At 38.1% G+C, this 22397-nt stretch overlaps 2 protein-coding genes and 1 long non-coding RNA gene across 5 annotated transcripts in view; 1 reads left to right on the forward strand and 2 right to left on the reverse strand.

The window, feature by feature from the left end:
* The window catches only part of PUS10 (pseudouridine synthase 10), a 74099-nt gene extending 73541 nt beyond the window's left edge, over positions 1-558 (reverse strand). Inside the window, exon 1 of one of the 2 annotated variants that reach the window (XM_072768491.1) lies at positions 1-558. The gene's annotated coding sequence lies outside the window, so the exon portion shown is untranslated. The other variant, XM_072768484.1, reaches the window with a different exon arrangement.
* PEX13 (peroxisomal biogenesis factor 13) overlaps positions 84-22397 on the forward strand; it is a 24685-nt gene continuing 2371 nt past the window's right edge. The window contains exons 1-4 of one of the 2 annotated variants that reach the window (XM_072768494.1): positions 109-258; positions 9913-10015; positions 20378-21072; positions 21585-21710. In XM_072768494.1, coding sequence (XP_072624595.1) covers positions 9999-10015; positions 20378-21072; positions 21585-21710 — 838 coding nt within the window. In that variant the 5' untranslated portion in view covers positions 109-258; positions 9913-9998. Of the gene's footprint in view, positions 259-9912; positions 10016-20377; positions 21073-21584; positions 21711-22397 lie in introns of both variants that reach the window. The other variant, XM_072768493.1, reaches the window with a different exon arrangement.
* The window catches only part of LOC140600309 (uncharacterized), a 16690-nt gene continuing 14686 nt past the window's right edge, over positions 20394-22397 (reverse strand). Inside the window, exon 3 of the long non-coding RNA XR_012003568.1 lies at positions 20394-21864. This is a non-coding gene — a long non-coding RNA (uncharacterized lncRNA). The remainder of the gene's footprint in view (positions 21865-22397) is intronic.

Genomic DNA, 22397 nt, shown 5'->3' on the forward strand with positions numbered 1-22397 from the left:
CTGGCCTCAGGTGCCCTCTGGCAGAGTAGCGCAGGCGGCGCGCTGGCGGCCGGGGTGGGCGGGGGTGGAGAACTCGGTGCTCTGCCCGTTGTGCCTGGCGAGGTGCTGCTGTCCCCGGGCCTGGGGAGTCCCAGCGCGGACCGGGAGGCGAGCGGTGGCGGAGGAGATGGCTTCCCAGCCGCCTCCTCCCCCGAAACCCTGGGAGACCCGCCGAATTCCTGGGGTCGGGCCGGGCCCGGGCCCCGGCCCCTCTTTCCAGTGAGTGTGGGATTCTTCTGGCCGCGGGGCTGGCGGGGCGGAGCGGCGGTTTGGCAGGAGACGGTTGAGGCCGTTGTGGGGCGGAGGTGTCCCCTCCCCCCGCGCCGGGCCCGGGCGCCGAGGGGTCTAAGCTAGAGACCACTCCGGGGCCGCACGGCTCTCTCGGACTGGACGGCTCTCGGTAGGGACGCTCTTCAGGGGGACCCTCCCTGGGTCCCGGCGCCTGCAGGAAAGCGGGAGGCTTTCCTGCCTCCGTTTCCTGGGAGCGGAACACGGCGACAGAACCGCTCGGCCCTTAGAAAAAAATGTTCGACTTTTGGTCTTTGGCAGGTGTGAGTGGCTGAGATTGGCCCAGCCCCAGGTCGCCCCGGAGGGAGCAAAGTCTCCGCCCGGCTTTTACGGCGCCTCTCGGGCAGCTGGTGGAGGCCCCGAAGGTCGCTGTGAACCCAGGTCTATGCACTTTATGTTGTTTTTCTGCATAACTGAGCGACGTTTTGGGTAAAGACCTGGAGAAGCAACTTTCAAGCGGGAGTCCTAAATCCGAGGCCTATATGTAGATGGCCTTTGTGGGTCACTTTTCCAAGGCCTGTGTGTTGTTGTTTATTTATTTATTTGTTTGTTTCTCATCGGTGTCTTTTTTTTTTAAGATTTTATTTATTTATTCATGAGAGACACAGAGAGAGAGAGAGGCAGAGACACAGGCAGAGGGAGAACCCCCCCACACACCCCTCACCCCCATATACTGGGTGTATTCCTGCTGTGTTGTAAGATCTTGTAATCCTTGTTGAAATGTTGAGATACTTGAACACATTAGCAGCTTAATCTAATAATGGTAGATTCATCACGAGTAATAAGCTTTGATTGTACTGTTAAGTTGGAGGGCGACGCTTTCTGCTGTGTTATGAATGATTTGACTTTTTTAAATTAATTAATTTTAAGGTTTTATTTATTTATTTACTTTTATTCATGAGAGACACACACAGAGGGAGCCCGACGTGGGTGGGACTCGATCCCCGGACTCCAGGATCACGCCCTGGGCCCCAAGGCAGGCGCTAAACCGCTGGGCCACCCAGGGATTCCCCCCCCCCCCCCATTGGACTTTTTTTAAAGCCTTGAACAGCAATTTGGGAAGACAGGTTTTATACTTGGCATCTTGTTAAAAGTCCCGTTTATGTAAAATTAACCTTTTTTTCCCCCCCATTTTTCTTCGTTGAGAATTTTAAACACATAGAAATCTGGTAGAGTGTTAAGACAAGGAATACTTGCGGACTCAGGCTAGCTTTAAGAACATTTTTCCAGATCTGCCTCAGATTTTTTTTTTTCAGATTAAAAAAATAATAATAAAACTTAGAGAAAGTGTTAAGCCTCCCATTCTTCTTTCCTGCTATAACTACTGTCCCTATTTGGTGGTTTGTGTGCCCAATTATGTTTTTATAGTTTAGCAGTTTTTGTGTTTTATGTGTGTGTGTGTATCTGTGTGTATAGTGTTTAGTGTGTTTTTAGACTTTATGTTCAAACTATCATTTTGCAAATTTTTTCCATTAAATACTGATTTTGAGGTTTCTCTTGGTCATACTTACATCTGTAGTTCATTTTAATCGCCAAAGGATATTCTATTAAAACAAACTTATTCTGTTGTAGGTGTTAAAGTATTAGCTACATATTAAAAACCGCTAGTGATTTTTTTAAAAGATTATTTACTTATTTGTGAGAGAGAGAGAGAGAGAACATGAGCAGGGGCAAGGGGCAGAGGGAGAGGGAAAAGCAGACTCCCTCAGAGCAGGGAGCCCAATGCCAACTGATCCCAGGACAGTGAGATCACGACCTGAGCCTAAGGCAGACACCCACTGAGCCACCCAGGTGCCTCTGCAGTGACCATTCTTGTGCCTTTCTTCTTGTCCTCATTTCCAAGGTGTTTCCTAATTGTTATTGGAAGTGGAATTGCTTGGTGGAGGGTATGCTTAGCTTCAAGTACTAACTATTGCCAAGTTGCTCCCCAAAGTGGTTTTATACCAGTGTTTACATTTTCACTAGCAAAGTATTGTGTCTCTACATTCTTTCTAACACTTGATGTTATTTTTTAGTTCTTTATTTGCCAACCTAATAGATAAGAAAAGATATTTCATTTTTAATTTGTACTCTCTGGTTAGTAATAAGATTGAGCATCTTTTTTTTTATGAGCATCTTTTTGAATATTAGCCATTTGAGTTTTTTCTGTTGATATTTCTTGCCCACTTTTTTTATTGGCTCCAAATTTGCCTATCAACTTGTTAAAAGTCCTTTATTCATACTTACTCTATTTTTGTATGTTTTCAATATCTTTCAGTCTGTGACTTGTCTTCTTGCTGTATTTGTATTCATGTTCACTTTTGTTGTATAGATACTTTTAATTTAAATATAACCAAAATTTTCATATTTATTGTTTGTGTTTTTACTGTCTTGGTTAAGAAACCCTTTCTGCCTCAGATCAAGAAAATTTTTTTCAAAAAAAATTTTTTTTCTCTATTTTTTAAAAATACTCTGCATTTCACATTCATATCTTTAATCTCCCTGGAACTGACTCTGTTGTATAAAATCAGTTGCAAAGTAGAGAATATAGGTTTTTTTTTTCCCCCATGGGGATAAATACCCCAGTATCATTAATTTATACCATACTAGTTTATAATGCCATCTGCATCATATTAAGCTTTCATAAATGTGTGGGTTCTGTTTGGGAAGCTTTCTGATATGTTCTATTGGTCTTTCTATTCTTATGCTAGCACCACTTTTTTTTTTTTTTTAAGATTGTATTTTTTCATTTTAGAGAGAGAACAAGCAGGAGGAGGGAAAGAGAGAATCTCAAGCAAACTCCCCACTGAGGGACCCCTGCTAATGACCCTGAGATTACTATCTGAACCAAAATCAAAAGTCAGACTCTTAACTGAGCCACCCAGGCACCCCCACACTGTCTTAGTTAATAAGTTTGATACCTGGTATGTGAACAACCTCCATACATTGCTGTTCTTCAAAATTGCCTTTGTTACATTTACCCTTTATAAAAAGACTTACTGAGATTTTTATTGGAACTTTTTGAGAATTTGAATCTTTTTTGCCTTAAATAATGTAACTATCTCAAGGAAGTATTTTTCCATCTTTTATATCCAGCATAATTCAGACTTAAGTTGTTCTGGTGGTTTAGTTGAAATTCTCTTGTGTTCCATGTTGGACAGTTGTATCATTTACAAATAAGCTAGCATAGATAACCATCATCCTTGTATTGCTTCTGACTTTCATTGGAATGCTTCTCAAGTCTCACTATTAAGATATGATGTTTGCTTTTTTTTGTTTTTTGGGGGGTTTTTTTATAAAAAGATGTATTTATTTATTTATTTGAGAGAGAGAAAGAGAATGCACAGGAGAGGGAGAAGCAGACTCCTCGAGCAGAAAACCTAACATGATACTGGGCTCCAATCCCAGGACTCTGACCTGAGCTGAAGCCAGATGCTTAATGGACTGCCCACCCAGGCACCCCTTATGCTTTTTGGTTTTTAATAGATTTCCTTTCGAACTTCTATCTCCTTACCTTGCTCAGATTTTTATTATGAAGGAGTATTACATTTTATGAATGACTTTTATCCATTTATTGAGATAATCATATGTATTTTTTAAATTCGAAAATGTGGTTTATTTGTATCAGTTAACTTTCTTATGTTGAACCATCCATAAGTTTCTGGATGAACTGCTTAATTGTGATTATTTTCTAAAATACAATGTTCAATTCTGTTTTTACATTTTAAGCTCTTTATATATATATCTAGGTGAAATTAGTCTTTAAATTTCTTTCTTTGTACTGTACTTCTTTGGCTTTATATCCAGGATGTATAGCTATGGAAATTTTTCTGTTACGTCTAATTTTTATTCCTTTATAGATAGACTATTTTTTTCTTAGTAGCTTTTAAGATTTTGCCTGATACCTTGGTCCCCTACAACTTTATTATGCTCTATTCAGGTGTGAATATGCAGACATGTATATTTTTTCTTCCTGCTCAGTAGCTATAGTGTTCATGCTCAGCACCCATAAGGTTCACTCTAAGGATTCAATCTTTAATTCAGGAAAATTTTCACTAATTATATCTTTATTGTTTAAGCACTGTTCTTTCCCATCTCTTCTTCAGGAGTCCTGTTAAACATTGTATCAGGAATATTTTCTGCTATAAGTAACTATATGATTTTCAACACTTTGGACTATAAAGACATTTCTTGTTTAGTTAAGGGGTAAGTCTAGAGAGTCTAGAGATCTGCTAACTCAGCATTGTCATTAAGAGACCTACATTTTTTTTGGCTTCCTTTTAGTTTTCTGTAAGCTTTCTGAGAGTTTGATCCATTTCTGTCTTATTCTTACTTCTTTGAAAGTAATCTCGTTTTTCCTCTGGTGGCTTTAAAGATTTTTCTCTTTGTTTTTGATTTTCAGTGATTGTACTCTGTTGGACTTCAATGCGAATTATTTTGTTTGTGTTATTTTGAGTGGGATTCATAGCAATACTTGAATCTGATTTGATGTCTTTCATTCATTTCAGAAAAATCTCAGCCATTATCTCTTCAAATACTGCTTCTGCCCATCATCGTTTCATCCCTTTGACTCCAACTGCATTTGAACTGTGTATTTCACTGTACAGCCCATACCTTAAAGTCTTTCTGCATGTAGTCTTTTATTACTCATGCTTCATTCTGGGTATTTTCTTCTGAATTCTCTTCAGGTTTAGTGATGTTCTTCTTTCAGAGTGTCTAACCTAGTATTGAACCAATCATTAAATTCATAATTTTAGTTATTTTAATTTTTTAGTTTTAGAAATCCATTTGGTCCCACTTAATAGTTTCTATTGTCTACTGAAAAATCTCAATCTTGTCTTTTTTCCTTGACTATTTTAGTCATAGTTTAAAGTCTCTGCCTAATAACTCCGTTATCTGGATCCCTACGGATCTCTCTGTATTATCTGATGTTCTTTTTTGTTTTTTTTTTTTGTTTTTTTTTTTTTTGCATACAGGCTAGTGTTCATATAAGCCAAATTATTTTTTAGTGAGAGCTGGACATCGTATAGGCAATTTGAGGCCTAGAATGCTGTCTTCTTCCTGAGAGTTTTGCCTTTGACAGGCATCTTGTATCACTAGCAATCTAAGGTCTTTAATCCAGTCAAGAATTGAGCCAATTCAAAGCTGTGGTTTTAGTTCCTACAAGGGCTAGCCTATTTCATGTATACAATTTTACCTTTACTAGTATAAGGTCCTAATCTGAAGTGTGGGGTTTTACCTTGGCTGTCCTCCTTAGGAGTTCTGAACTCTAGTTTTTGTCTCTTTAGCACAAGGAGTCTTTTGAAAGCTCTGTACAGCTTCTTGTCCTGTCAGCCATCTCTTCCAGAATGGACCCTTGTCCCTTGAGATTTTTTTTCATATTTACATGTTTTTATTGCATTTCAGTTTTTATTTCATAGACATTATTGCTTCATTGAGCTCATTTACTATTTTAAACATATTGGGAATCTTTGTTAAACTGTTATATAAAATTTGTTTTTCCTTGAATGATTTTGCATTCTTTTTTAAATTTACATTCCATCAATTAACATATAGTGTGTTATTAGTTTCAGAAGTATTAGTATTAGTTTCAGTATTATATAACACCCAGTGCTTATTACATCATGTGTCCACCTTAATGCCTGTCACCCCAGTTAACTCCATCCCCTCTAGCAACCCTGTTTCCTATGATTAAGTCTCTTACGGTTTGTCTCCCTCTCTGATTTCATCTTCCTTTATTTTTCCCTTCCTTCTTCTATGCTTCTCTGTTTTGTTTCTTAAATTCCACATATGAGTGAAATCATGTGAAAATTGCCTTTCTCTGATTGACTTATTTCGCTTTGGATAATACCCTCTAGTTCCATTCACGTTGTTGCAAATGGCAAGATTTCATTCTTTTTGATGGCTGAGTAATATTCCTGTGTGTGTGTGTGTGTGTGTGTGTGTGTGTGTGTGTGTTATACATCTTCTTTATTCATCTGTCAATGGACATCTGGGCACTTTCCATAGTTTGGCTATTGTGGACATTGCTGCTATAAACACTGGGGTGCACATGCCCCTTCGGATCACTACATTTGTATCTTAGGGGTAAATCCCTAGTAGTACAATTGCTGGGTGGTAAGGTAGCTCTATTTTTAACTTTTTGTGGAACCTTCATTCTGTTTTCCAGAATGGCTGCACCAGCTTGCATTCCTTCCAGCAGTGTAAGAGGGTTCCCCATTTCACTACATCTTCACCAACATTTATTGTTTCCTGACTTGTTAATTTTAGCCATTCTGAGTGGTGTGAGCTGATTGTAGTTTTGATTTGTATTTCTCTGATACCGAGTGATGTTGAGCATTTCTTCATGTGTCTGTTAGCCATTTGTGTGTCTTCTTTGAAGAAATGTCTATTCATGTCTTCTGTCCATTTCTTGACTGGATTATTTGTTCCTTGTGTGTTGAGTTCAGTAAGTTCTTTATAGATTTTTATTCTAACCCTTTATCTCATAAAACATTTGTAAATATCTTCTCTTCTTCTGTAGATTGTCTTTTGGTTTTGTTGATTGTTTCCTTTGCTGTGAAAAAGCTTTTTTATCTTGAAGTCCCAATAGTTCATTTTGCCTTTGTTCCCATGCCTTTGGAGATGTGTCTAGCAAGAAGCTAGAGCTTCTCTAGCAAGGTCATAGAGCTTGCTGCCTGTGTTCTCCTCTCGGATTTTGATGGATTCCTGTCTCACATTTAGGCCTTTCATTCATTTTGAGTTTATTTTTGTGTGTAGTGTAAGAAAATGCACTGTGGCTGTCCAATTTTCCCAACACCATTTGTTGAAGAGACTGCCTTTTGTCCACTGGATATTGTTTCCTGCTTTGTTGAAGATCAGTTGACCGTAGAATTGAGAGTCCATTTTCTGGATTCTCTATTCTGTTCCATTGATCTGTGTGTCTCTTTTTGTGTCAGTACCATACTGTCTTGATGATTACAGCTTTGTAATAGAGCTTAAAGTCCTGAATTGTGATGCCACAATTGGTTTTCTTTTTCAGCTTTCCCTTGGCCATTTGGGATCTTTTCTGGTTCCATACAAATTTTAGAATTATTTGTTCCAGCTTTGTGAAAAATGTGGGTGGTATTTGGTAGGAATTGCATTGAATGTATAGACTGCTCTAAGCATAAACATGTTAACAATATTTTTTCTTCCAATCCGTGAGCATGGAACATTTTTTCCATTTCTTTGTGTCTTCCTCAATTTCTTTCATGAGTGTTCTATAGTTTTCAGAGTACAGATCCTTTACCTCTTTGGTTAGGTTTATTCCTAGGTATCTTACGGTTTTTGGTATAATTATAAATGGGATCAATTCCTTCATTTCTCTTTCTTCTGTCTCATTGTTATAACTATATAGAAATGCAACTGATTTCTGTGCATTGATTTTATATCCTACCACTTTGCCGAGTTCCTATATGAGCTCTAGCAATTTTGGAGTGGAGTCTTTTGGATTTTCCACATAGAGTATCATGTCATCTGCAAAGAGTGAGAGTTTGGCTTCTTCTTTGCCAATTCAGATGCCTTGTATTTCTTTTTGTTGTCTGATCGATGAGGCTAGGACTTCTGATATGGCGTTGAGTAATGGTGGTGAGAATGAACATCCCTGTCATGTTCCTAACCATAGGGAAAAAGCTCTCCATTTTTCCCCCATTGAGAATAATCTCTATGGGCTTTTCATACATGGCTTTTATGATACTGAGGTAGGTTTCCTCTATTCCTACACTGTGGAGAGTTTTAATCAAGAAAGGATGCTCTACGTTGTCAAATGCTTTTTCTGCCTCTATTGAGAGGATCATATGGTTCTTGTCCTTTCTTTTATTAATGTAGTGTATCACATTGATTGTTTTGTGGATGTTGAACCACCCTTAAACCCCAGGAATAAATCCCACTTGGTTTTGGTGAGTAATCTTTTTAATATATAGCTGCATTCTATTGGCTAGTATCCTGGTAAGAATTTTTGCGTCCATGTTTATCAGGGATACTGGTCTGTAATTCTCCTTTTTGGTGGATTCTTTGTCTGATTTTTGGGATCAGGGTAGTAATGCTGGCCTCATAGAAAGAGTTGATAAGTTTTCCTTCCATTTTTGTTTTTTGAAACAGCTTCAGAAGAACAGGTATTGATTCTTTATTTTTTTTAATATTTTATTTATTTATGACAGATACAGAGAGAGAGAGAGAGAGGCAGAGACACAGGCAGAGGGAGAAGCAGGCTCCATGCACCGGGAGCCCGATGTGGGATTCGATCCCGGGTCTCCAGGATCACGCCCTGGGCCAAAGGCAGGCGCCAAACCGCTGCGCCACCCAGGGATCCCTGATTCTTTAAATGTTTGGTAGAATTCCCCTGAGAAGCCATCTGACCCTGGACTCTTGTTTATTGGGAGATTTTATTTTTTTAAGATTTTATTTACTTATTTGAGAGACAGAGACAGCATGAACAGAGGGAGGAGAAGAGGCAGAGAGAAGCAGGTTCCCCACTGAACAGGGAGTCTGATGCAGGACTTGATCCCAAGACCCTTACTTAACCACTGAGCCACCCAGGTACCCTTGGGAGATTTTTGATTACTGCTACAGTTTCCTTGCTGGTTATGGAAGGTTTGTCTGGTCTGTTCCAGTTTTCTATCTCTTCCTGTTTCAGTTTTGGTAATTTATATATTTCTAGGAATGCATCTATTTCTTCCTGATTGTCTAATTTCTTGGTATATAGTTGCTCATAAGATGTTCTAATAATTGTTTATATTTCTTTGATGTTGGTCGTGATGTCTCCTTTTTCATTCATGATTTTATTTGGGTCTTTTTTCTTTTTGATAAGTGTTGATCGTATTAATTCTTTCAAAGAACCAGCTCCTAGTTTCATTGATTGCTTCCCTTGTTTTTTTTTTTTTTTTTTTATTTCCGTATCATGGATTTCTGCTCTGATCCTTGTTAATTCTCTTCTGTTGCATAGGCTTGATTTGCTGTTCTTTCTCCAGTTGCTTTAGGTGTAAGGTTAGGTTGTGTATTTGAGACTTCTCTTGTTTCTTGAGAAAGGCTTATATTGCTATTTACTTCCCTCTTAGGGCTGCCTTTTGCTGCATCCCAAAGGTTTTGAACAATTGTGTTTTAATTTTCCTTTGTTTCTGTGAATTTTTAAAATTCTTCTTTAACTTCCTGGTTGACCTATTCATTCTTTAATAGGATGCTCTTTAACCTCCAAGTTTTTGAGTTCTTCCAAATTTCCTCTTCTGACTCAGTTCAAGTTTTAAAGCACTGTGGTTTGGGGCAGCCCCGGTGGCGCAGCAGTTTAGCATCGCCTGCAGTCCGGGATGTGATCCTGGAGACCCCGGATCAAGTCCCACATCGGGCTCCCTGAGTGGAGCCTGCTTCTCCCTCTGCCTGTGTTTCTGCCTCTCTCTCTCTCTGTGTCTCTCATGAATAAATGAATAAAATCTTTAAAAATAAATAAGTAAAGCACTGTGGTTTGAAATATGTTGGGAATAATTCCAGTCTTTTGATATCCATTGAGATCTGATTTGTGACCCAGTATGTGATCTATTCTGGACCATGTTCTATGTGCATTCAAGAAGAATGTGTATTCTGTTGCTTTAGGTTGGATGCTCTGAAGATATCTGTGAAGTCTATCTGATCCAGTGTGTTGTTCAAAGCCTATATTTCTTGGTTAATCTTCTGCTTAGATGATCTGTCCATTGCTGTGAGTGAGGTGTTTCAAGATCTCTACTGTTATTGTATAATTATCGATGTGTTTTTTAAATTTTGTTATTTACTTACTCATGAGAGACATAGAGAGGCAGAGACAGAAGAAGCAGGCTCCATGCAAGGAGCCTGATATGGGACTCAATCCCAGGACTCCAGGATCACGCCTTGAGCAGAAGGCAGATGCTTAACCACTGAGCCAGGCAGGCATCCCATCTTTTTTTTTTTTTTTTTAAAGATTTTTACCTATTTATTCATGAGAGACACAGAGAGGCAGAGACACAGGCAGAGGGAGAAGCAGGCTCCATGCAGGGATCCTGACCCAGGACTCCATCCCGGGTCTCCAGGATCACACCCTGGGGTGAAGGGGGCACTAAACCCAGGCTGCCCCTTTTTTTTTTTTTTTTTAAGATTTTATTTATTTATTCATGAGAGATACAGAGAGAGAGGCAGAGACATAGGCAGAAGGAGAAGCAGGCTCCTTGCAGGGAGCCCAGTGTAAGACTCAATCCCCAGATCCGGGATCATGATCTGAGCTGAAGGCAGATGCTCAACTACTGAGCTACCCAGGCGTCCCCACCCCCTCATTTTCAATCTGGAGGTGTCTTTGGGTCTAAAATGAGTCTTTTGCAGACAGCATATCGATGGGTCTTGCTTTTTTAATCCAATCTGATATCCTTTGTCTTTTGATAGGAGCATTTAGGCCATTTACATTCAGAGTAACTATTGAAAGATAGGAATTTAGTGCCATTGTATTACTTGTAAAGTCACTGTTTCTATATATTATGTCTGTTCCTTTCTGGTTTATGTTATTTTGGGGCTCTCTTTGCTTAAAGGATCCCCTTTAATATTTCTTGCAGGGCTGGTTTAGTGATCACAAATTCTTTTAGTTTCTGTTTGTTCTGGAAGCTTTTTATCTCTCCCGTTTTGAATGACAGCCTTGCTGGATAAAGTATTCTTGGCTGCATATTTTTCTCACTTAGCACCCTAGGTATATCATGCTAGTCCTTTCTGGTCTCCCAGGTCTCTGTGGATAAGCCTGCTGCAAGTCTTATGTTTCTACCTTTGTAGGTTAAGGACCTCTTGTCCTGAGATGCTTTCAGGATTTTCTCTTTGTCTTTGAAATTTGCAAGCTTCAGTATTATATGTCAAGGTGTTGACCTGTTTTTATTGATTTTGAGGGGGGTTCAGTGCCTCCTATAATTTGCTCAAATATACCTTCTGCCCTTCTTTCTTCTTCTTCTGGGACACCAATTATTCTAATACTATTTTGCTTTGTGGTATCCTTGACCTCTCAAATCCTCCCCTCATGATCCAATAGTTGTTTATCTCTTTTTCATTTTCTTTATTCTCCATCATTTTATCTTCTATATCACTGGTTCTTTCTTCTGCCTCATTTATCCTAGCAGTTAAGCCTCTGTTTTATTGCATCTCATTAATAGCCTTTTGATTTCAACTTGATTAGATTTTAATTCTTTAATTCTCCAGAAAGGGATTCTCTAGTGTCTTCTATGCTGTTTTCAAGCCCAGCTAGTATCTCTATAATCATTATTCTGAATTCTAGCTCCAACTTATATCCATATTGATTAAGTCTCTGGAAGTTAGTACTGCCTCTTACTTTTTTTCCCCTGGGGTGAGTTTTTCCATCTTGTCATTTTGTCCAGAGAAGAATAGATGAATGAGGGAACAAAGTACAAAAGTATCAACCACGACCCCAGCAAAATATACACTAAACAAATCAGAAGAGATCAGAACCAAAAAAGAAAAAAAAAGTGGGGGGGAGAGAATATAATGAAACAGGTGGACAGAGCAGAATAATATACTAGGTCTTGGATGTATTTTGGTCTGTTAGAAGAAACTACATCCCAAAATCATATAGAAAGAAAAACTTATATGGATACAACAATAAAATTGAATACAACGAAAGGAAGCCACAAATGAAGGATATATATGTAAATAAAATATAAATGTAAAAATAAAAATTAAAAAAATTTTTTTAAAGATTTGATAACATAGGAAACTAGTTGAAAAGGAAAAAAAGAGGGGCACCTGGGTGGCCCAGTGGTGAGGTCGTGATCTCGGAGTCCTGGTCAAGTCCCACATTGGGCTCCCTACAAGGAGTCTGGCTTCTCCCTCTGTCTATGTCTCTACCTCTCTCTGTGTCTCTCTGATGAATAAATAAATAAAACCTTAAAAAAAAAAAAAGGGGAAAGAAAAAAATATTTAAATCAAAAGACTAAAGAATCATGGGGAAAAACCCCCAAATTCTATATAGTGGGGTTTTGCAATTCTGTGTGATTGGTAAACTTGTTATTAGCCGAATGCTCTTGCTGGTCTTCTGGAGCAGGGGCCTGTTTGCTGATTCTCAGGTGTCTCTGCCCCAGCGGTATTGCACCCTCTTGCCAGGTGGCAAGGCTCTGTGTAAGCAGCTTCAGATTGCTCTGTGTGGCTTTTTTTCCCTGAAAGGTTTCCCTCTTGCTTTAGAAGATGAAAATGGCTGTGCCCTGATCTCTGGCCCAGAATTGAAAATATGTACCCTCTGCTCTTCAGTGAGCCTTCACAGAAAGCAGTCAATCACTCTTGTCTCCCTGGTTTCCATCTGCACTCTGCTCACCTAGTCTGTGACTGAGCATGTTTATCTCAGGCATGCAATCCCATTTGAAGTCTCTAAACTTTACAGACTCTTGCTGAACACAGGTGCGCCATTCCTTCCAGGACGAAGAGGGGAGTATCCCCCCAGTTCTGGCTCTTGCTGGGCCCCTGCTGGGAGAGCAGTCACCTGCAGTGCCACAGTTTACAATTTATGGCAGCCTTTTTCTGAAAGCCCTCTCCTGGACTCACTGCAGCTGGCTTCCCTGCTCTCAGCTTGGGAACTCTGCCGCACTCAGGCATCCCTCTTCTTTCTGTAACCAGAGATCCTGAGACTGCACTGTCCCACCTAGGATTCCACTCCACTTTCAGGCAGGGATGTCCCCCCAACTAGAGCAGATATTTTTTTTTTTTTTTTTGCAGGGGGAGGTTAAACCAGGTTTATTAGGAAATAACAAAATCCAGAGAATCAAGAGAGAACAATTCAGTGAAACAAGAAACAATTCAGAAGTAGAACCAGAGTAGAAATTTTGTTGACAATAAAATTAATGGTAAAAAAAAAAATTATTAAAAAAAATCGATGTTAATAAAAATGCTTATTAACCCTTTGGGAGAAAAATGAAGCTGGATCCCAAACTCACACAAATGAGTAAATTAACCATCCAAACAACTAATCTATAAAATTTCTAGAGTTATACTGTCTAAAATGACAGCCAGAGCAAATTTCTAAAAGTTCCAGTTTTATGCTCTGCTGCTATATCACTCTCTGGTAGTTGACTGAGGCTCCCTCACCCTGTGGGTTTTTTTTTCCCCCCAATATATAGCCTTGGATTCACTTCTCTGCACCTCTTACCTTGCAAAAAGTGTTCACTTTTCTATTTATAGGATTATAGCAATTCTTAGATCCGTTTGAGTTTGCAAGAATTCAGAATGATTTGATAGCTATCTAGCTGAATTCTAGGGACCAAATGAAACTAGGGTTCCCTATTCCTCCACCATCTTCCCAAGAAGCTGAATTTTCATTCTAATTTTTGTGTTTGTTAGTTTGGTTTCTTAGTGTTTTTGTTTCTTCTTGTGTGTCTTCTTGATATGTTTGTTTTGAACAGGCATTTTTGAGTTCTGTTTCCTCTTCTTTCCCTTCTACATTTACTTTTGTCTAGTAGGATTCCTGTTGCCTCTGTCTGCTTCTTCAGCATCCACCCTGTCATATAAGAATCAAGTATAGGGATCCCTGGGTGGCGCAGTGGTTTAGCGCCTGCCTTTGGCCCAGGGCGCGATCCTGGAGACCCGGGATCGAGTCCCACATCGGGCTCCCTGCATGGAGCCTGCTTCTCCCTCTGCCTATGTCTCTGCCTCTCTCTCTGTGTGTGAGTGTCATGAATAAATAAATAAAATCTTAAAAAAAAAAAAGAATCAAGTATAAAAATAGTAGTTTAGATTAAGGATATCAAAGATTAAGTCAGTGAGGGGCACCTGGGTGGCTCAGTGGTTGAGCGTCTGCCTTTGGCTCAGGGCATGATCCTAGGGTCCTGGGATCAAGTCCAGCATCAGACTCCCCCCAGAGAGCTTGCTTCTCCCTCTACCTATGACTCTGCCCCTCTCTCTCAGTGTCTCTCATGAATAAATAAAATCTTTAAAAAAAAAAAAAAAAAAGATTAAGCCAGTAAGTTGCTTACTTGTTTCATTTCCTGTGCTTGAGACCTTAATCAGAGTCCTACCTTTCTTAGTTCTGCAACTTTCTAAAAATCTTAAAATATTGTCTTAAAATAATCTCAAACTTTATAATCTCTTTTTAGAAGCTAAGGTAGTACATTCCAACCCATTGCTTCAAGCAATGAAATAGTTTCATTTGAGTGGAGCACTATTCATTCTTGTTATTTCCTAGAAACCTGAGTCTTGGCTGTCACTGCCTGATTTCACTCAGAATTGAGTAGGCCCATAGCTTTGTCCCGTAATCATTTTGCATTTCTGTTTAGTTTCTATTCCATAAATCTAGATATGCCTATTTGTTCACTTTGTTTTATCTATTATTGCTCCTACTTTAGAACAGCTCTAAAGAAAATACAGTTAGTCAGCTGATCCTTTTTAAAGTTTAACTCCACTTTTTGTGATGTGATACAATATGAAGTAAACATAACCCGTGAATTATTCTTTTTTTTTTTTAATTTTTATTTATTTATGATAGTCACACAGAGAGAAAGAGAGAGAGGCAGAGACACAGGCAGAGGGAGAAGCAGGCTCCACGCACCAGGAGCCCGATGTGGGATTCGATCCCGGGTCTCCAGGATCGCGCCCTGGGCCAAAGGCAGGCGCCAAACCGCTGCGCCACCCAGGGATCCCTCCGTGAATTATTCTTGCCAAAAATGTTAACTTAACTAAACCTTTAGATGCAATGATTAATTTAACTGAAAATCTAGAGAATACAGATATAATTAAAGAGCATTTTAGGGGGTGCCTGGGTGGTTCAGTCAGTTAGGTGTCCAACTCTTGATTTCGACTCAGGTCATGATCTCAGGGTTGTGAGATTGAGTTCCATCTTGGGCTCCATGCTCAGCAGGAAACTGCTTGAGATTCTTTCCCTCTGCTCCTCTCTGCACACATGCTATCTCACTGAAAAACAACATTTTAGGGAAACACAGATCCAGAATGTAAGACATTTTAAAACAAAACTGGCTGGACTCTTCAAAAAGTCAAAGGCATTTAAAAGAAACAATAATTCTAATTTAAAAGAGATGAGGAAAAAACCAAATGCAGTGTATAAACCTTAATTGAATTTTTCTTAAAAAAAAACCCACAACAACCTGAAAAAGAGGTTTGACTCTTACAACTCAATGATAAAAGGCAAATAACCCAAATTTTCAAATGGGCAAAATATCTGAATAGACATTTCTCCAGAGAAGATCTAAAACTGGCCAATAAGCCCATGAAAAGATACTCAATATCATTAGCTGTCAGGGAAATGCAAAACAAAACCACAGTGAGATACCACTTCATACCCACTAGGATGGCTAAAATGAAAAAGATAAATATTAACAAGTGCTGACAAAGGTGTGGAAAAATTGGAACCCTCATGCACTGTTGGTAGGAATATAAAATGATACAGTTGCTTTTTGGTTCATAAACATGGCAAAAGATCTGAGTCATCTCTCAGCGGAGGTTAAACAAAGCAACACTCTGGCTTCTTGTTTTCAGCTTTATTCTATAAACAGGTGTCCTTTTCACAGTTCAGTGGATGCCACATTTTTCACTTTTAATGGATGCCACATTTTCACATCCCATGTTTTGTTGGTGATTTTGCTGTTTTAAAATGGCACCTAAGAATAGTACTGAAGTGCATTGTTTTCCCCAGGAGCAGTGATTATGTATTTGCTAATTCAATGTTCACAGCAACTTTATAGAATATAACTATCGAAAATAACAAGAATTGACTATACATGAGATAACCAGGATAGACAAACCTATAGAGACAGTAATTAGATTAGTTGTTGCCTGGGATTGGGAATAGAACAGGGAATGAGTAGTAATTGCTAATGAATTTGGGATTTCTTTCTGGCATGCTGAAAATGTTCTGGAATTACATAGGTTGATTCTCTGTGAATATACCAAAAAAACACTTAATTTTATACTTAATAGCTGAGTTCATGGTATATGAATTTTATCTTAAAGCTATTTAAAGACTTTTGAGGATAATGGATAGATGTTGAATATCAATTGGATAATAATATGGAATTGTTAATTTTTAGAGATGGGAAAATAATGTGGTTTTGTATGAAATACAAGTTACTTTCAATGGTTCAAGAATTTTTTAAAAACTAGAGAGAAAACGTGACAAAACAATAGCAGTTGTTGAATCTAGATAGAAGGAATGTGGGTATTGTACCTTCGACTTTTTTATCTAAGTTTTTCGAAATGAAAAGTTAGGTCGGAAGACTTTTGGCACATTCAGCACTGAATATACACATCTTCTGTTACTCTAAGTCATAGGCCTGTTTAGTTCTTATTTTGCTGGTTGTAACCAAAAGACAAACCATATGTGGACACTGTACTTGTCTATATGTCAGAAATAGCATTCAAACCAGAGAAGAGGGATCCCTGGGTGGCGCAGCGGTTTAGCGCCTGCCTTTGGCCCAGGGCGCAATCCTGGAGATCCAGGATTGAATCCCACGTCGGGCTCCCGGTGCGTGGAGCCTGCTTCTCCCTCTGCCTGTGTCTCTGCCTCTCTCTCTCTCACTGTATGCCTATCATAAATAAATAAAAATTAAAAAAAAAAAAAAACAGAGAAGAGTAAGAGGGAAACTTTCATTTTTTTCTTATTAAGTATTTACATTTAATTCCTTATAATTTTTAAACTAACATATTCATCAAAATTTATAAAATAGTAGAGGAAATATAAAGAAAATCTGTGTTAATAGTCTGGGTGATATATGTATTTTAAATATTCACTAAAGAGAGACTTAAGCATAGTGTTTGTATCAGTACCTATAATATGCTATGTAATGTACTAGGTGATGAAAAGTTACCCAATCCCAAGGATAACTCCTGTACCTATGAGGAGCTTTCCTTGTAGAAGAGGCAGACATGTATAGGAATGTAAGATGCTATTATATAATGATGGACAAAGAATTGTGAGAAGGACTTCTGATGGCAGAAGAAGTAATTTAGAAAAAAAAAATCCTGAGGACAAATAGAAAAGCTAAGAAGAATATAAGAACATCTTGAATGCATTATAGAGCAAATAAGAAGATAACGATTTATGGAGCCCAGATCCAGAAAAAGATGGGAATCCACAAAGGTGAGAGTGGATTCCCATAAAGCTGCTGGTGAGGGACGCCTGGGTGGCTCAGAGGTTGAGCTCAGGTCGTGATCCCGGGGCCCTGGGATTGAGTCCCCCATTGGGCACCCCACAGGGAGCCTGCTTCTCCCTCTGCCTATGTCTCTGCCTCTCCCTGTGTCTCTCATGAATAAATAAATAAATCCTTAGAAGAAGAAGGAGAAGAACTACTACTACTACTACTGGTGATTCCAAAAGAAGCAGTTTAGATGCTGAAAAGCTAGTTGAAGAACACTTTTGACAGACTCTTGGAGCATGGTTAGAGTCTAGTGGTCTTCCAAGAGAAAGTGCTGAAAAATTACCCATATCTTGTATTATGACCCTGAAAAGATACATCTAGGTATGAGGGTATAAAGGAACCAGACAGCCCTTACAGGAACATAAGCCCAGCTTTAAATCATCTTAGTTCCTGTGATTAGATTAAGGATATCATAGATTGATAACAGCCTGTCTGAAGTAGAGGATAGTTAAGAAACCAGTGTCCAGAAGGAAATATATTTGGAGGAAGAGAATATCATTCAGAGTCTCAAATTATTGCTTCAATTCTTCATGTATGTCTGATGCATGAGCAAAACCAAATAACAGGACCCAGAAGGACATTAGATAACAATAGCAACTAAGTAAAACAACAGATTCATAGGCTTCAGAAAATGGAGTTACCAAAGGGACTTTTAAGTTGAAGGAAGTAGAAGAAAACATAAGGAATTTTGGCAGATATTTGGAAACTATTAAAAGGAAAAGGAATATATAGAACTAAAAATTACAATAACCAAAATTAAGAACTCATTGGGTTTAACCACAGATTAGACATTGCTACAGAGAGAATCAGTGACTTAGAGCATGTTCTGTAACTACTAAGAGTATGGACTGGCTGTGGTTTTTCAGACAATGAAATAGCAGTCTATAAGATAATGAAACTGTGGCCAGGACGTAAAGCAACGTTGACAGTGAGACACTATTTAGTTTAATTGGCATTAAGAATTCACTGAATTACATTATAGTACAAGATACTTATTTTGTGGTAGATTGACTCTTGAATAGCAGTGACTGAAGGATAGGAAGAAAATATCCAACATATTTTTGCACAAGGAGACAAAAGTACGGAAAAGACAGAAGGGAAGGGGAAGAAATTTAGGGGATGAAGCAAGGTATAATTTACAAATAGGGACGATGAATAGTCCTGTAATTATTAAAGCAGTGCTATCTCAGGGCACCTGGGTGGCTCAGTCGGTTAAACATCTGCCTTCAGCTCAGATCATGATCCCAGGGTGTTGGGATTGAGTCCTGGGTCAGGCTTCTTGCTCACCAGGGAGTCAGCTTCTTCCTCTCCCTGCTGCTCCTCCTGCCTGTGCTGGCTGTCTCTCTCTCTCCATCAAATAAATAAATAAATAAATAAATAAATAAATAAATAAATAAAATCATATTTTAAGAAAGAAAGAAAGAAAGAAAGAAAGAAAGAAAGAAAGAAAGAAAGAAAGAAAGAAAGAAAGAAGTGCTTCTCAAAATATTTGTACTTATAGCCAGTACTTTTATAAAATACAGTTAAAATATAACAATTCAGATTACTTAAACAATCTCATTTGTACTTCGCTCATTATAGATCAGTACATATGATTCATAAATTAGCCCTGTCCACAGACAATATTTTAAGTGGCATGATACTAAAGAAATTGAATTCATAATTAAAATCATAATCATGATAGTTGCTGAGAAATCATTTGATAAAATTCAGTGTTCATTCATGAAAAAAAAAACTCTTAGCAAATAGAAATAGAAAAGGAACTACTAAATTTACAACAATCCTGCAGCAAACTTAATAATCAATGGTGAACATTGAGAACTTTCCCTTTAAAATCAGGAACAAGACAAGAATCCCTGTTATCACTTCTATTCAGGATATCAAGCTGTAAGAATTGAGAAAGAAGAAATAAACCTACCATTATTCACATAAAATCTGATTGCAAATCCTTAAGATTTTTGAAAATCCAGAAGAATCAAAAGCAAGATTGCTGGATACAAGGACTATATTCAAGAAATCTATAATTTATACATAACAGTATCAAAGTGAAATTCTAGAAGACACCATTTACAATAGCATCAAAAAATACCAAATATATGTGAATAAATTTAGAGAAAACCTGCCACATGGAAACTATAAAACATTATGGAGACTCAATAAAGTTATTTTTAAAAACCATTATTGAGGAAAATCTTTTAGAGAGCTAATAAATGTTAGTTGAAAGTCTATTATAAAAATGTGACTTAAATTAATCTACAGATTCAGTGTAATCCCAGACGATCTCAGTAGGGTTTTTTGGGGGGAGAGGGTGTAGAACTTCAAGCTCTCATTCTAAAATGTATATGGAAATTCAAAGGGTCAAATAGCTAAAACACTCTTGAAGAACATTGTAGGAGGACTTGTTTTATTTGATGCTAAGACCTCCTATAAAACTGTAGTAATTGGGCAGCCCTGGTGGCACAGCGGTTTAGTGCTGCCTGCAGCCCTGGGTGTGATCCTGGAGACCTGGGATCGAGTCCTACGTCGGGCTTCCTGCATGGAGCCTGCTTCTCTCTCTGCCTGTGTCTCTGCCTCTCTCTCTCTCTCTCTCTGCATAAATAAATAAATCTTTTTTAAAAAAAGTAATTAAGATAGTACCATTTAGGTGCAAGCAAAGACAGATACATAGTTGTAACTAACTCTGACAAAATAGATTGAAGATCTGCTAATAATGCCAGCATAACTAAACAAGAATATAGCAGAATTTAGTCAGCTATTTTACTTGTCCATTTTGTTTAAAGACTGAGATTCTGTAAGCATGTGGGTATTAGACTATTACTTATTCTTATATCTTCAACAAATCTGTCATGAACACTAGATATGTAAAAAGTATTTTATAGTTACTTTGAATTGAATTTATTATGTGCTTTATTTGGTTTTAGATCTGCTGATTTGGGCCCTACTTTATTGACAAGACCTGGACAACCAACACTTACCAGAGTGCCCCCACCTATTCTTCCAAGGCCATCACAGCAGACAGGAAGCAGCAATGTGAATACTTTCAGGCCTGCTTACAGTTCATTTTCTTCAGGATATGGTGCCTATGGAAATTCGTTTTATGGAAATTATAGCCCTTATAGTTATGGATATAATGGGTTGGGCTATAACCGCCTCCGGGTAGATGATCTGCCACCCAGTAGATTTGTTCAGCAAGCTGAAGAAAGCAGCAGAGGTGCATTTCAGTCCATTGAAAGTATTGTGCATGCATTTGCCTCCGTCAGTATGATGATGGATGCTACCTTTTCAGCTGTCTATAACAGTTTCAGGGCTGTATTGGATGTAGCAAATCACTTTTCCCGATTAAAAATCCATTTCACAAAGGTTTTTTCAGCTTTTGCATTAGTCAGGACTATAAGGTATCTTTATAGACGGTTACAGTGGATGATAGGTTTAAGAAGAGGCTCTGAGAATGAGGACCTATGGGCAGAAAGTGAAGGAACTGTGGCTTGCCTTGGTGCTGAGGACAGAGCAGCTAACTCAGCAAAATCTTGGCCAATATTCTTGTTCTTTGCTGTTATCCTTGGTGGTCCTTACCTCATCTGGAAACTGCTGTCTACCCATAATGATGAAGTAACAGGTAAGAGTAAAAGAATGCATTCAAAAACCACATAACAATCTCAAATTTCAAGAATAGATTTATTAAATTAGCATTCTTCATAGTCCTTTGTATTTAATATTTTGATCCAGCTATATTTTCAGTTAAGAACTTGAAAACTGGAAAATGAGTATGTAGCAAAAATAAGTTTATGGATTTATTTATTGTTTGTTAACAAAACGGCACACATTGCCTGACTACTGTTTACAATATACTGAACTTAATACTGTAGAGGATACAAAGATACATAGGACATAATTCCCTTATCTTTCTAAAACTTACTGACCGGGAAGTGGATAAGAATATACAGGTAATTGTAATTTTGAGCTTAAAGAAAAAGAAAGTTCATAATCAATCGATATCGTAGTGAACATATTGTTGGATTTTATGCAGTGTTATAGAATTTACTTTGGGGGGTACTTTTCTCTTGGGAAGTAGATTTATGGAGTTTACAAATCATAGTCATAACTCTTATTTCTTAATTTGGTTTGTAGACAATACCAACTGGGCAAGTGGTGAGGATGACCACGTAGTTGCTAGAGCAGAATATGATTTTGCTGCTGTATCTGAAGAAGAAATTTCTTTCCGTGCTGGTGATATGCTAAACTTAGCTCTCAAAGGTAACAAAACATGAATAAATTGGAATTATCCATGAATTTTTTGAATTTGTAAATGTAGTATTAAAAACTGCAATAAAGGATCTTGTTCATTGTTAGTTAACTCAGAAGTAGTCGCTAGAATTTCTCTTTTCGTGTCAGTTTAGAACTTCCAAACCTGAGGGTGTGGAGGAGAAATGCCCAACAGAGTTGTTACAGTAATATTTCACTGAGATAGGGAAAGATTTTGTTTATATCATCTCTTCTAAACTCAAAACTTGAATTCCAAGCCCTGTTAACCCCTACACAAAAACATGAGGAGGAAAAAAAAACAAAAGACAAAAAACCATGAGGTAAGCACTATGTGTAATAAATCTAACAACCCAAAGAAATTATCCAGTGTCATGTAAGTATCCCTGTCAGTCTTTGCTTGGACTGGTATTGCTTTCTTTTTTATTTGAATGGTGTTTACTTCAGAAACACCAACATGAACATTTTAGGAATTACTGTCATGAATTTTTAAAGAATCTCAGCAAGAAATTTATACATATCTCAGGCTTATTTTTGGACTAGGACACTAATAGTTTTTAATGGCTCCAGGCAAAATAGCTTTTTTCCTTAGCTTTCCCCAGTAATGATGATCAAAATTTTTAATGAATTGGCGATGGGGAGGTTGTGTGTTTGTGGGGATTCAGGTTTGCTAGGAAAAAT

This window comes from Canis lupus, chromosome 11 (genome assembly GCF_048164855.1).
Source record: "Canis lupus baileyi chromosome 11, mCanLup2.hap1, whole genome shotgun sequence".
NCBI classification, from domain to species: Eukaryota; Metazoa; Chordata; class Mammalia; order Carnivora; family Canidae; genus Canis; species Canis lupus.